At 40.5% G+C, this 13704-nt stretch overlaps 1 protein-coding gene across 1 annotated transcript; it reads right to left on the minus strand.

The window, feature by feature from the left end:
- Positions 1 to 483: 483 nt before the first annotated feature.
- On the minus strand, positions 484 to 6898 carry ASB12 (ankyrin repeat and SOCS box containing 12). The gene is made up of 3 exons (XM_080652613.1): positions 6748 to 6898; positions 1150 to 1999; positions 484 to 750 (listed from the first exon to the last, which is right to left on the minus strand). Exons 2-3 carry the CDS (start codon positions 1943 to 1945, stop codon positions 617 to 619), a joined length of 930 nt encoding a protein of 309 aa, XP_080508739.1. The 5' UTR covers positions 1946 to 1999; positions 6748 to 6898; the 3' UTR covers positions 484 to 616.
- Positions 6899 to 13704: the final 6806 nt, after the last annotated feature.

The following is a 13704-nucleotide window of genomic DNA, read 5'->3' on the forward strand; positions in this document are numbered from 1 at the left end:
TGTAACCAATTTCTTTTCTGCATTAAATTCTGTCATAAATACTTGGTAGTTTATTTTCTCAGTTTGATCTTGATTATAAATTGGACTAGTGGGAATGCAGCCGATGATTTAAGGTGAGTGAATGTGGGTCTCCTTGGTCACTTGACTCAAAATAATAGGAAATTGGGTGACAGCCCCTAAAAAGGTGCCTTGCAGCAGCCAGAGAAATGGAGGCAGGTACAGGGCTGAGCAAGCTAATCCTACCCTTCCACCTAGTTTAATTCTTCAGGACCTTGCTTCTAGAACAACACGACTCCAAATTCTCTCTAGAATTTTGGTGGGCAAGTGTGGACCATTGAGTTTTCACTTTTTATCTTACAGTGGTCAGAACTCATTCCTGTCAAATGCCAGACCGTTACCATCCTTCCTCATGGCCAACCAGACCACTAACCCCCAATAAACAAGCCCCCCTACACACACACAACAGACACCAGAATTTATTTTGTAAATTATTTTATTGTGGAGGATAATACAGGAAAGCAGCTCCAAGTGAGTGGGAGGAGCTGTAGTGCCCTTCAGTTATCTGGGTCCTCGGTATGTTTTGGGGATATCATGGGTTTCTGGGTAGGTTGCAAGATTACAATTGGTGTTTGAGATAGCTAATCAACACAGGAGGAATATCCAGCTGGTCAATGGCTTGTGGCTTGTTGGCCTGGCGCAAAGCTCTGCGGATAACTAAACGGGCCTGCGATAGTAGTGTTCGTGGTGTGGCTGCAGCAAGGAGAAACAGGTCATGAGAAGCAATCCTCAGGGCAATTCTCCCACCAAAGGCTACATTCACACTGCCCTTACTCCTGTAGCCCTAAATGCTCTCTTCCTTTTAAGAAATGTCCCCCACCCCCCTTTCAATGTACAGTAGCAATAGGGACCCACTGAGGACTAGAGAGGGCAGTGCCAAAACAAGATATCAAGCTACTGCTATATTTCTACCTTGTCTTAGTGATCTTGTCCCTAATAAGGAATATGTAACCTCTTCCCCACTGGGGCTCCAGTAGAGGAGGAAGATGGTGTTTTCTGCGATTCATTTCAGAAGGATTGGTTTGGGGATAATTTGGGGCCCTGAGACCTTCACACCAGGATGCCTATACGACTGGCCTGCTTGACACTCACCTCGGGCCTGTAACAGTAATACGGTGCCTTTATCATTTTTCCAGCCCAAGTCCAGGGGGACAGATGGAAGGTAGATGTTAGCACCAAAATCAATTAACAGCTGAATGTACTCAGGATCACAATTATGGTGGAGGCAGATTTCAAGGAGGGTGCGTGGCTGTGGGACACGAGCTAATAGGTACTGGTCAGTACAGTTGTAGTCAGGATTTGCCCCATAGAGCAAAAGCAGGCGGAAGCAGTCAAGGTGCCCATAGACTGCAGCCAAAAAAAGGGGACCAGAAAATGAAGTTATGTTTGACACCCAGACAGGTAGTTTAACCTTGACATTTGGATCTGCACCATGGCCTAGGAGTTCCTGCAGGATGGCAACAGCACCATCACGTGCGGCTGTGAGTATGGGAGAGCAGTTGTTGTAGACACTTCCACTAGGACAGGCGCCAGCTTCCAAAAGCTCATGCACGCAATCCAGATGGCCATGGCTAACAGCGGTAAAAAGTGGTGTCTGTGCCTTGATGTCCAAGCTATCAACATCAGCACCATGGGCCAGGAGTACCTGCAAACAACTAAGGTGGCCATAAGCAGCAGCCAAGCGCAGGGGTGTCCCAGGAATACCCCAGCCACTCCTACTGTTGATGAAACGTTTGTAACACTCTTGGCGCAAAAGCTGGTCCAAGGTATAGGAGTCATTTCTGTGTACTGCTTCACGGAGAGCCTGCTTCTCCCCTGTGTTTGTGTCCTCTTCCTCCTTGTCAGGCTGCAAGAGGGAGAAGATTTTGCTGATGTCCATGAAGTTCATGTTGGCTTATTAGAGCAGAACCATTCTCATTATGAGGAGGAGAATATGCCAGATCTGTGGGTGCCAAAAGTGGGAGAGAGACTGACAATCCCCATCAAAAGCCTGGATACCAGCCCTTGCCCCCCACCTTCACCATCAGGCTCTTCACTTATGGGTCCCCTGCTTATAACACCTACTCCACCCTATTTCAGGGCACGGAGATGGCTGCCAAAACAGATCAGATATTTTCACAGCTTAGTGTCTTTGCCTTTGCTGTTCTGCCTGCCCTTCAAACTCCTACATCTGGGAAGCCCTCCCTAATCAGCTCCTCTGCTCAGGGTTTCCAAAGGATCATAAGTAGACTTCAACTATGAACTTTCTCACCACATTTCCACTTATCTGTGCTTCATTACTGTGTAAACTCCAGGTTGAGGACCCCTGTATTCATCTTGTATTCCTCCACTTCTAGTAGAACGTACATCATGGCTGGGAATTTGGTAGATGCATCTTCCTTAGTTTAAAATGTGGGAACTAATGATGTGGCCTTGGTCTGGCAGTTGCTAGGCCAACAGAATAGTGCTTTGTGATGTTAAGCTCTCATCCCTGAGCATTCTTATATCAATTCTATCCCTTAGCCTTGTAGATAAAGGTCAACCTCTTCAAAGTCCCTCAGACTCATGCCCCATTCTTCAGACAACAAAGTTCTTAGGAAATAGATGGAGAGTGACATTTAATGATTAAATAAAGAGATGGCATTAGAAAGAGTACACTTCAAGTAAAATTAAGTCAAAGGGATGGCAGGAAATAGTTGAAGTTTCCAGGGCAAGTCCTCTTCTCTGGTGACAACTGGATTCTGCCCCAGGACCACTTCAATTCAGGAGTCCCTTTAATTGTCAGCACCTTCTTGAAGCCCATGGCTTCCCCATCCCTCTGTGTCAAGCCTTTTCTTATACTCTGTGCCCCACCTAGCCTAGAGCCCTGCCTCAACCCTCAACTCATCTCTCTATATTATTTCCAGACCCTATGAAATCACCCATGACACAATAACTGACTCAAACTAACTCTTTGACCTTAACAATCATATTTCTAGTGCTCCAAAGTCAAAGTCACCCAATTCCATTTGTAATGTCATCAGCATAATATGATAGGTTTTTCAGAACTTGAGTCTCCCTACTCTCCCATAACCTGTAGCCATGGTCTCAGGGCCACACACTTCCTTTTATCTACTATCCACTTCCACCCCACTTTTTTAGCCTGAGACCTCAAGTACACACCTCAAAAAAATTTAGGTGGGTTGGTGGGGTCTCCCAGGTGGGTGGGGTTGCCCTCAACTTTAGAACCTTCCCTACTCACAAGCATCAAATTCATATATGGTCTTGTTATTTATTTATTTCAGGGTGAAATTATAAGAAGAGAATTTTAGAAATTAGGCAGACCTCAGCTGGCAACTTAGCACCCCCATTTCCTAGCTGAGTAACCTTGGGCAGGACTCTCCCCTTCTTTGGTACTTAGTCCCTGGCCTCATGAGTCTGTTAAGATGAAGAGAGCTACAATATGTTAGGTCTTTGAAGATGAACTTCCTCTCTTTGCACCTTCAACCTCCTCACTGGCTCCTCCCTCTCAACCATCTTAGGAAACAAAACAAAACACTTATATGGTCATTTGTCCCAACTAAATACTTTTCCATTCATCTTTTTATTTTTCATCCACACATCCAAAGAGTTGTTTACTGTCTACTTTCCCACCTCTCATTCCCTTCTCTACAATCTTCAATCTGACGCCACCTACCCTCAATCACATACTGAGATAGTTTTTTTGTTTTGTTTTTTTTTAAAGTCATCCTTGTGGTTAAATCTACTGACTGCTTCTCAGATCTTTCCTTCTCAGACTTTTCTGGGACATCTTTCCTCACTGACCACTTCCTCCTACATAGTCCTCTCTTGGCTTCCTGGTCAGCACACTTTCCTGATTTTTCTCCCCTGATAGTTATGTTTCCTTATTTCTCTCCTTAATGCTCTTCTTTCCAGCCCCATAGTTGTAGCTCTCACATTTATTCTAATGGTTTTAAGTCTATCATTCCAAGCTCTCTCTTTGGCAAAAAGTATTTAGTCACTGAGTTTCTTCAGGCACTTCAAAGTCAGCAGTATCATACCACAACTACCACCACAACTACCATAAAACTTGGTCTATATCTCAGTTCCTTACATCCACCTGGTCAACCAAACCAAAAACCCAAGACTCATTTCAGTCCTTTTATCTCATTGTCCCACTCCCATCCAATTGGTTATCAATTCCTGTGGATTTAACTTCCTAGAGACATCTATAGACTGCCGCTGTCAGGCCCATCCTCATTGCCAGTAATTTGTTTAGGCCCTTATCATCTTTTGCCTCAATTGTTATAGTAGTCTCCTAGCTAGTTTCACATTTCAATATTTTCTCCACATTGTGGCTAAAATGATTCCTTAAAGATACACATCTTATCAGCCCAGATGCCTTAGCCTGGCTCAGAGGTCCCTCATGGGAAATTTTTGACCCACATCTCCAGCCTTACTTTCTGCTAATCCTCTACTTATACCTCAGGATTTAGTGATAAGAGAAGAGAAATGATGGCTCTCCATAAATATCATGTTTTCTTCTGTCACACGCATTTTTTTCTGATGGATTAGTTCCTTCAGAGTCTGTGCTTTTATAGCACTATAGAAGTCATCACACTGCATTATAACTCCTTCTAGATGGGTCTCTTTTGTTCCCATTGCCAATTGAAAGGTATTATAAAGTAGTGGTAAAACATGGTCTGGCATTCTGCTTTAATCCCAGATCCACCACTTAGTAGCTGTGTGACCAAGGCAGATCACTTAATCTCCCTGTGCCCATTTCTTAATCTGCATAAAGGGGACGATAGTAGTACCAATCTTAGAGGGTTATTGTTAGGAATAAATGAGTTAATACATATTAAGTGTTTAGAATAGCACTTGAATATAGTACTGAGTATTTTTACTGTGATGATGTTATCACTTAAGTCTTCTATGACTATAGGTCCCTACCTGAAGTCCCATAATTTCAGAGCTGTAATGCACCTAATAAATCATTTAATTAAAATTGTTAAATCTAGAGATGAGAAAATCAAGGCTCATAGGAGAGCAGAGACTTTTCCCCAAGGTCATATGGCTGATATTGTCAGTTGTTTCATTAGCAATATACCCAGAATAAACCTATAATCTTGTGATTTTCAAACCTATTTCACCACAGTGGAAGAGGTAATACTGTATTATCCCCATTTTGTGGGTGGAGGAAACTGAGACCTGAGAGGATAAGGGGTTTTCCAGGTGCCTTACAACAAGGCAATACCAGAGCCAGAAATAGAATACAGGTTTCCCTACTCCTCATAATGTTTTTCTATTGCAACTTGTAAAAATGAACACATGACTCTCTCCCTTGCCACAAGCAAATTCATATTGCAGTTCCCAGAATCCTCAGCTTTGAGGGCTATGCTGAATTCCAGGGACTTCATTCATGGAATGTTTCTTTACAAATCATTTTTTTTTCTGACAGACAGCAAGGGTGCCCTTCTTAATATTCTGGGGGTGAGGCGGGAGTTGTGTTCAGGGAGATGGAGAAGGCAGGGAGTGTGGAGGAAAATTTGAAGCTCTCACCAAGGTCATATCATGAACCCACAGCAGGGTCTAATGAGCCTCCAGAGGGAAATCAAGCCATGGCCCCCAGCTAGCTTGAGCACTTGAGTAGATTGTGCCTTAATAGATGGGATAACAAATTCTAACTACTCTACTTGTTTAACCTCACCTTGTTGTGCTTTATTAATCAATAGTCATTATGTGATCATTCTGTACAAGAATTTATTTCCCGATCCCCAAAGTGCCGGGGAGTTCAAATCTTTGTGTGTGTGTGTGTGTGTGTGTGTGTGTGTGTGTGTGTGTGTTATTGGCCTCTGTGGGAATCTGTTTAAATCTCTGGTCCCATTTCAGAATGAATTTTAATATATAAAATACAATACATAGGATTAAAGAAAACATTATATTGAAATACAGCTATTAAAATATTTTTAAAACTGCATGATATAGTAATAAATGTTCCTTATAAACACATTAAATAACAAGATCTAATAATTTCTATATTGGTGATAAACATACATGACAAATGCAGAAATCTGTCATAACTGTAATATGAAATGTCTGTCATTTCTTCTCATGACCAAGTTACATGAATTAGTAATACTACTGCAATTTGCTGCCTATATTCATCCTTGAAGAAATGCTAAATTTCTAGTTAGAGATTAGGGGGATAAAAGGTAATTGTCCTATCTATGTTTTGGATCCTTTGAATTCTAAGGCCCTCTTGAAAGTATATTAATCCAGTTTAAGAGATCATAAAGGAGAATGGCTATTTTCTGTGGGCCCTAGAGGAATCCCCCAGGCACTATTAGATTATTTTTAAGACTCACCTTCCTCCCCACATCCTGAGGAGCTCTGTCTGCCCTTCTGCCCTGAGACCACCCTGCTGCACCTCCACGCAGACTCACAAATACCACACAAGGACATAAAGACAAATAGAAAAACTTCCTGAATTGTATAAGGGCAATTTATCTAAGAAGTAGGCCTATTTGTACCCCAAAGCTTAGGCAGACACATCCCCTTAGGGCAGACACAGCAGGTAGCCATCATTGTATCCCTGGTTCCCTCTGCAAGCAAGGTTCCCTATAGAAGTCCCAAGTGCCCCCAGAAACCAGACCCAGCAGGAACAACCCATGAGCCTGCAGGTTCACTAATCCATGGAAGTTTTGTGGGATCCTAGTTCCAGGTACTCACCGGGCTTCTGCCTGAAACTGCACTGCCCACAGTTACCACTGCTCTTGCCTCTATGCAAAGCACTGGACCCTGGTGGTCCCTCCTTGGGGAGCCCCTACTGCCTCAAAACTGGGTCAGGAGAGACTCTCAGTTCCCACTGTTAACACTGCCTGAAGGCTAGGTGTTAGCCCCTGGGCTGATTAGGTCCAGGGTGCTAATTTTAGGCTGCCCTCCACCCCCCAGGGCCGTGTTATCTTACTAGTACCATTCTGGGAGTGATCCCAGCCAGAGGAGGGGGGGTGGTGTCCACAGGGAAGTCCTGGAAGGACTGACTGACAGATAGACAGGTGCCTGGTGAGGCCAGTGCTCAGGCCCCTAGTGTTTCCCTGTGTATCCCTTTCCTACCATTCAAATGGGCTACATGGCTAGACCCCTGAGTTTCCTTCCTCTGGGCCAGGGATCTCCTTTTTTTCTCTCCCTAACTTAACCTTGCTGTATTTCCTTTTACTTTTTTGAAGGTCCATCAACACATCCCCTTTCCCTCCCCCTACCCACACCTCCACTCCCAAGAGAAAGGAGGAAAGCAGAGACCTCTATAATGAAATTTGTATCAGTAAAGTTTTCTGAAGTTTAATAAGGTCCTGATAATTTACAATGACCTCTCAGTCCACTAACACTCCAGGCTCAGCCTGAAGAAAATGCCCACAGCCTTCCCACTCTTCTCATACTTAAGGCATCAAACCAGGTGAATGTGTCCAGAACTGGGAACTTTGTAAATAGCTCCGTTCTTAATAGTATCATTTTATCTCCTTGGTTGACTTTAAATGAAGTGGTAGGGAGATACCTTTAGAAATAGTCACATTATCTATATTAGGTGTCATCAAAAAGAAACTGGGAGCCAGCTTCTACTTTCCTCTGGGAGGAAATGCCAGCCTACCATTTGATATATAGACTACACCACAAATAATCTGGTCATGCTGAGAAACTCAATGGAGAAACTATCAAGCAGCCACTATTTGTAAGGTTCTAGATGCAGAAAGAACATAAATAAAAGTAGGATATGGAGTTCCTGAAAGAGTTTGCAGTTTATCAGGACAAACAGACATAGAAACAATTATATTTCACATACTGCAAAAATGTCAGAACTAAAAGTTGCTTATAGTTACCTCGTGTTCATTTCAATTCCTCAATTAGCCCAGGGGATTATTGCAAAGTTCTGTATCCCTAAATGCCACCAAAAACAGTAATACCTTGACTTTTCCTGCAAAGAAATGCCAGTCTATACAGAACACTTGTCCCAAGACATCAGAGTCCTCTTTCCTTTCCAATCACCAAGGAAGAGAAGGTTCCAATCAGGGAAAATGAAAAGCCAGTGAGGGAACCAGAGAAGTGTTGGGATAAAGCACTAGCAGTCCTATTTCACATGACTATTTGGTATTAGAATCTACACATAAATTCTAATTAGAAAGGGATTTTTTTTCACATTTATGAGAAATGTTCAATGACTCCTGCTTAAATGCTTCCAATAGTAGGGTACTCTCTACACCCAGAAGCAGCACATCTCATTATTACACATCTCAGTTCTTTTTTCTGCTAAGCCTATACCTGCATCTATGTACCCCTGAGGTTATCTGTTGATCCTATCTTCACTCACCCTTAAGACCTCAGAAAAGAGTCACTTTCATTGCCCCAAAACAAGTCCTGTAGGGTCCTGAACTCAGGTATTCTATCCTTCATGTCACCTTATCTCAGGAAAAGCAGTCCAGCTACTTCAACTATTTCTTTCAAGCTGCTATCTATTCAGTCCCTTCCCCAGTCTTGTCGACTACACCATGAAGTAATCACATATCCTGCTTACACATTGACAGCACCAGGGAGTGCATAGGAGGACAGATTACTCCTTTGGAAAATGTTAATGTCCTAGTGGAGTCAGTGATTCTGAGATCAAAAACATAAAAAAAAGAAAAAATGTCTGCTTCAGCTTAGTTTGAGCCAAGGACCTGTAGCTAGCTGTTCACTATCTGAAGCCTCATGCAAACCTCATTAGCAGCCAATAAATAAAGTATTCTGATGTTAAAGATGACACAGTAGGGCATAATTCTTTTTAAAAAAGATTAGTAGGATTTTTAACAGCAATTTTTATTGAGATAAAATTGTCTATTCGCATGCAGTTGTAAAAATAACACAGAGATCTCCTGTATACTTTACCATTTCCTCTAATGGTCCTTGAGTACACCACCACAAGCAATATACAGAATAGTTCTATCACAGTAAGGATACCTCATGTTGCCTTTTATTGATTTTTAGAGAGAAAGGAAGTGAGAGGGGGAGAGAGAGAGAAAGAGAGAGAAATATTAATGTGAGAGCGAAACATCGATCAGCTGCCTCCTGCAGGACTCCTACCGAGGATCAAGCCTGCGACCCAGGCTTGTGCCCTGACTTAGAATCGAACCAGCAACCTTTCTGTGCACAGGAAGAGCCACACTGGCCAGGGATCATGTTGCCTTTTAATAGCCATATCCACTTCCTTCCCACTCCTCCCACCTTGGTCCCTAACTCCTGGCAACCTCTAATCTGTTCTGCATTTTTATAATTTTGCCATTTCAAAATTATATAACTAAAACCATACCTTTAGAATTAGCTTTTTTTCATCCAGCATGTCCTTGAGAGTCACCCAAGTTGTTGCATGTATCATTTTGTTGTTGTTGTTGTTGTTGTTACTGAGTAGGATTCTGTGGTATGTATGTACCATAACTTGTTTAACCACTGTCTGGTGAAAAACATCTGGGTTGTATTTAGTGTATACATTTTAGAATAAGCTTGTCTATGTCCACAAAAAACCTTGCTGAGATTTGGGTAGGAATGTATATATCAATTTTGGGGAAATTTACCACTTTATTGTGTTGAGTCTTCCAAATATGCATATGGCATGTTTTTATATTTACTTAAGTTCTTAATTTCTTTCTATATAGTCAATCATGTCATCCTTATATAGCAGCAGTTTTATTTCTTCCTTTCCAATATGTATGCCTTATTTCTTTTCCTTGCCTTATTGCAGTGGCTAGAACTTCCAGAACTATGTTGAATAAGAGTGGTAAGAGTGAACATCTTTGCCTTTTCCAGTTTGCAGGGGATAAGCATTTAGCATTTCATCATTAGGTTTGATGTTAACTATAGATTTTTCATAGATGCCCTTTTTTGGTTCATGAATTTCCCTTTTATTCGTAGTTTGCTTGAAAGTTTATATCTGGAATGAATGTTAGCTTTTTGTTGTTATTGTTGTTGTTGTTGTTAAAGGCTTTTTCTGCATCAATTGATATGAGCATGCTATTTTTTTTCCTTGAACCTGTTAGTATGTTGGAATATGTTCATTGATTTTCAAATGTTGAACTAACTTTTCATCTTTGGAATAAACTTCACTTGGTAATGGCATACACTTCTTTTTATGCATTGTGGGATTAAGTTTGCTAATACTATGGCATGGAATTTTGCATTTAAGTTGATGAGAAATATTGGTTTGTAGACTTATTTTTTTCTTCTGTCTTTGATTTTAGTATCAAGGAAGAATAAAATGAGTTGGGAAGTATTTGCTCCTCTTCAATTCTTGGAAGAGATTGTGTGACTTCATAAGATTGGTTCCTTTAACTGCTTGGTAGAACTATTTAATTCTTTAAATGCTTGGTAGAATTCTCCAGTGAAACCATCTGGGCCTGAATATTTTTTGGAAGATTTTACATAATTGAATTGCAATTTAATAGGGATATTTATATAATCTATTTCATCTTTATGAAAGTTTTAGTAGTTTGTGGTATCTGAAGATTGGTCAATTTCTTCTAAATTATATTCATGAATATAAATGTGTTTATAGCATTCCCTTTGTAATTAACTAATTATTTTATTGTGGATATTATTTATTTTCAGATTTAACCCATTGGAATTAATAATTATTCAAAGTGTGTATACATTTTTGGGGACACCCTGTTTATATATACACTGAGTGGCCAGATTATTATGATCTCTGAATGCATAATAATCTGGCCACTCAGTATATATATATATATTAGAGGCCCGGTGCATGAATTCGTGCATGGATGGGATCTGGCCAGCCTGGCCAGGTGGCCAGGGGGAGGGGACATGGGCGATTGGCTGGCCTGCCTGCTGGTCGAACTCCTGGTCGAGGGGACAATTTGCATATTAGGGTTTTATTATATAGGATATACACTGAGTGGCCAGATTATTATGCGTTCAGAGATCATAATAATCTGGCCACTCAGTGTATATATAAATTTTGCCATTTTAACCATTTAAAAAACTGTTTTTTTTTAGAAGTTTTAAGTTTGCAAAAAAATTGAGAGAAATGTACATAGATTTCCCATATACTCTCTGCCCCTATGCATGTAGAGCCTCATCCATTATTTTTTTTGAGCCTCATCCATTATTAACATCCCCCATGAAAGTGGGACATTTATAATAATTGATGAACCTAGATTGACACAGTGTAATCACAATAAGTACATAGTTTTAATTGGGGTTCACTATTAGTGTTGTACATTCTATGGGTCTGGACAAACAAAAATTATATGTATCCATCATTATAGTATGATACAGAATATTTTCCAAGCTTCAAAAACCCTCTGTGCTCTGCTGATTTATCCCCCACACATCTAAATCCAGACAACCACTGATCTTTTTACTGTCTCCATATTTTTGCCTTTTCCATCATGTCATATAGTTATAATCATACAGCATGTATCCTACTCAGATTGGCATATTTCAGTTAGTAATATGCATACCATCTCTTTTCACAACTTGATACCTCATTTCTTTTCAGTGATGACGAATATTTAATTGTATGGATGTATCACTATCCATTAACCAAGTGAAGTACATTGTGGTTGCTTCCAGGTTTTGGCAATTATGAATAAAGTTGTTATAAACATCTGTGTGCAGGTGTTTGTATGGATATAACTTTTCAATTTCTTTGTGTAGATACCAAGGAATGCAATTGCTGAAATGTATGGTAAGGGTGTATTTAGTATTAAAAGAAAATGCAAAACTGACTCCCAAAGCTTCTGAATCATTTTGCATACCTACTAGCAATGAATCAGAGCAACAATTATTTTACATTCTTGTCAGCATTTGGTATTGTCAGAGTTCAGGGTTTTGGACATTCTAATAGGTGTGTAATAGTATTGCATTGTTCTATTTTTCCATTTCACAGGTGGTGTCTGATGTAGAGCATATTTTCATATATTCATTTGCCATCTGTATATACCTTCTTTGGTAGGTGTCTGTTATGATCTTTAGCCCATTTTTAAATTGGGCAGCTTGTTTTCCTATTGTTGCGTTTTAAGAATTCTTTCCATAATTTGAATAACAGTCCTTTATCAGCTGTGTCTTTTGAAAATATTCTCTCTCAGTCTTTGGCTTCTCATTCTCTTAACAGTGTCTTTGCAGAGCAGAAGTTTTAAGTCTAGCTTATCAATAATTTCTTTTATGCATTGTGTCATTGGTGTTGTATAAAAATTTATTGCCATTCCCAAGGTTATGCAGGTTTTCTTCTCAGCTATTGTCTAGGGTATTTATAGTTTTGCATTTTATCCATAAGCCTGTGATTTAATTTTGGTTAATTTTTGTAAAGGGTGTAAGGTCTATGTCTAGATTTTATTTTATTTTTGGTATGTGGATGTCCAGTTGTTCCAGCACTATTTGTTGAAAAGACTGTTATTGCTACATTGTATTGCATTTGGTATTTTGTCAAAGATCAGTTGACTATATATGTGGGTTTATTTCTGGGATCTATTCTGTTCCATTGATCTATTTGTCTATTCTTTTGTCAACAGCATCCTGTCTTGATTACTTTAGCTTTATAGTAAATCCTGAAGTCAAATAGTGTTAGTACTCCAACATAGTTCTTCTTCAATATTGTATTGCTTATTATGGGTCTTTTGCTTTTCTATGTCAATTGTAGAATCATTTTATCATTATTCAAAAAATAAATTGCTGGGGATTTTAATTGAGATTGTATTGAATATATAGATCAAGTTGGGTAGAACTGACATCTTGATAATACAGCCATCCATCACTTAACAATAGGGATATGTTCTGAGAAATGTGTAGTTAGGTGGTTTTGTCATTGTGCAAACATTGTAGAGTGTACTTACACAAACCTAGATAATATATCTTCTATACACCTAGGCTAAATGGTATAGCCTAGTGCTTCTAAGGAGAATGTTACTGTACTGAATACTCTAGGCAATTGTAACACAAGTGTAAGTATTTGTGCATCTGAAAATCCCTAACCATAGAATAGGTACACTAAAAATATGGTATAAAGATTTAGAAAAGGTACACCTGCATAGGGCACTTACCATGAGTGGAGCTTGCAGAACTGGAAGTTGCTTTGGGTGAGTCAGTGAGTGAATTGTGAGTGAATATGAAAGCCTAGTACATTGCTGTATACTATTTTATAAACTTTACTAGAGGCCCAGTGCATGAAATTCATGCACGGGGGGTGTATCCCTCAGCCCAGCCTGCACCCTCTCCAATCTGGGACCCCTCGAGGGATGTCCGACTGCCCTTTTAAGCCCAATCCCAGTAGGATCGAACCTAAACAGGCAGTTGGACATCCCTCTCACAATCCAGGACTGCTGGTCCCAACTGCTCGCCTGCCTGCCTTCCTGATTGGCCCTAACCCAGCCGTGGGCAAACTGCAGCCCAGGGGCCGGATCCGGCCCGTTCGGCTGTTCTATCCAGCCCTCGGAGCTGAAAGAGTGGAGGGTTCTCTTGCTCTCCCCTCCGCTCCTTTACTTTGAATTTATATTAGTTCACACAAACACTCCATCCATGCTTTTGTTCCAGCCCTCTGGTCCAGTTTAAGAACCCATTGTGGCCCTCGAGTCAAAAAGTTTGCCCACCCCTGCCCTAACCACTACTGCCTGCCAGCCTGATCAACCCCTAACCACTCCCCTGACAGCC

The sequence above is a fragment of the Plecotus auritus genome (genome assembly GCF_963455305.1).
Source record: "Plecotus auritus genome assembly, chromosome: X".
NCBI classification, from domain to species: domain Eukaryota; kingdom Metazoa; phylum Chordata; class Mammalia; order Chiroptera; family Vespertilionidae; genus Plecotus; species Plecotus auritus.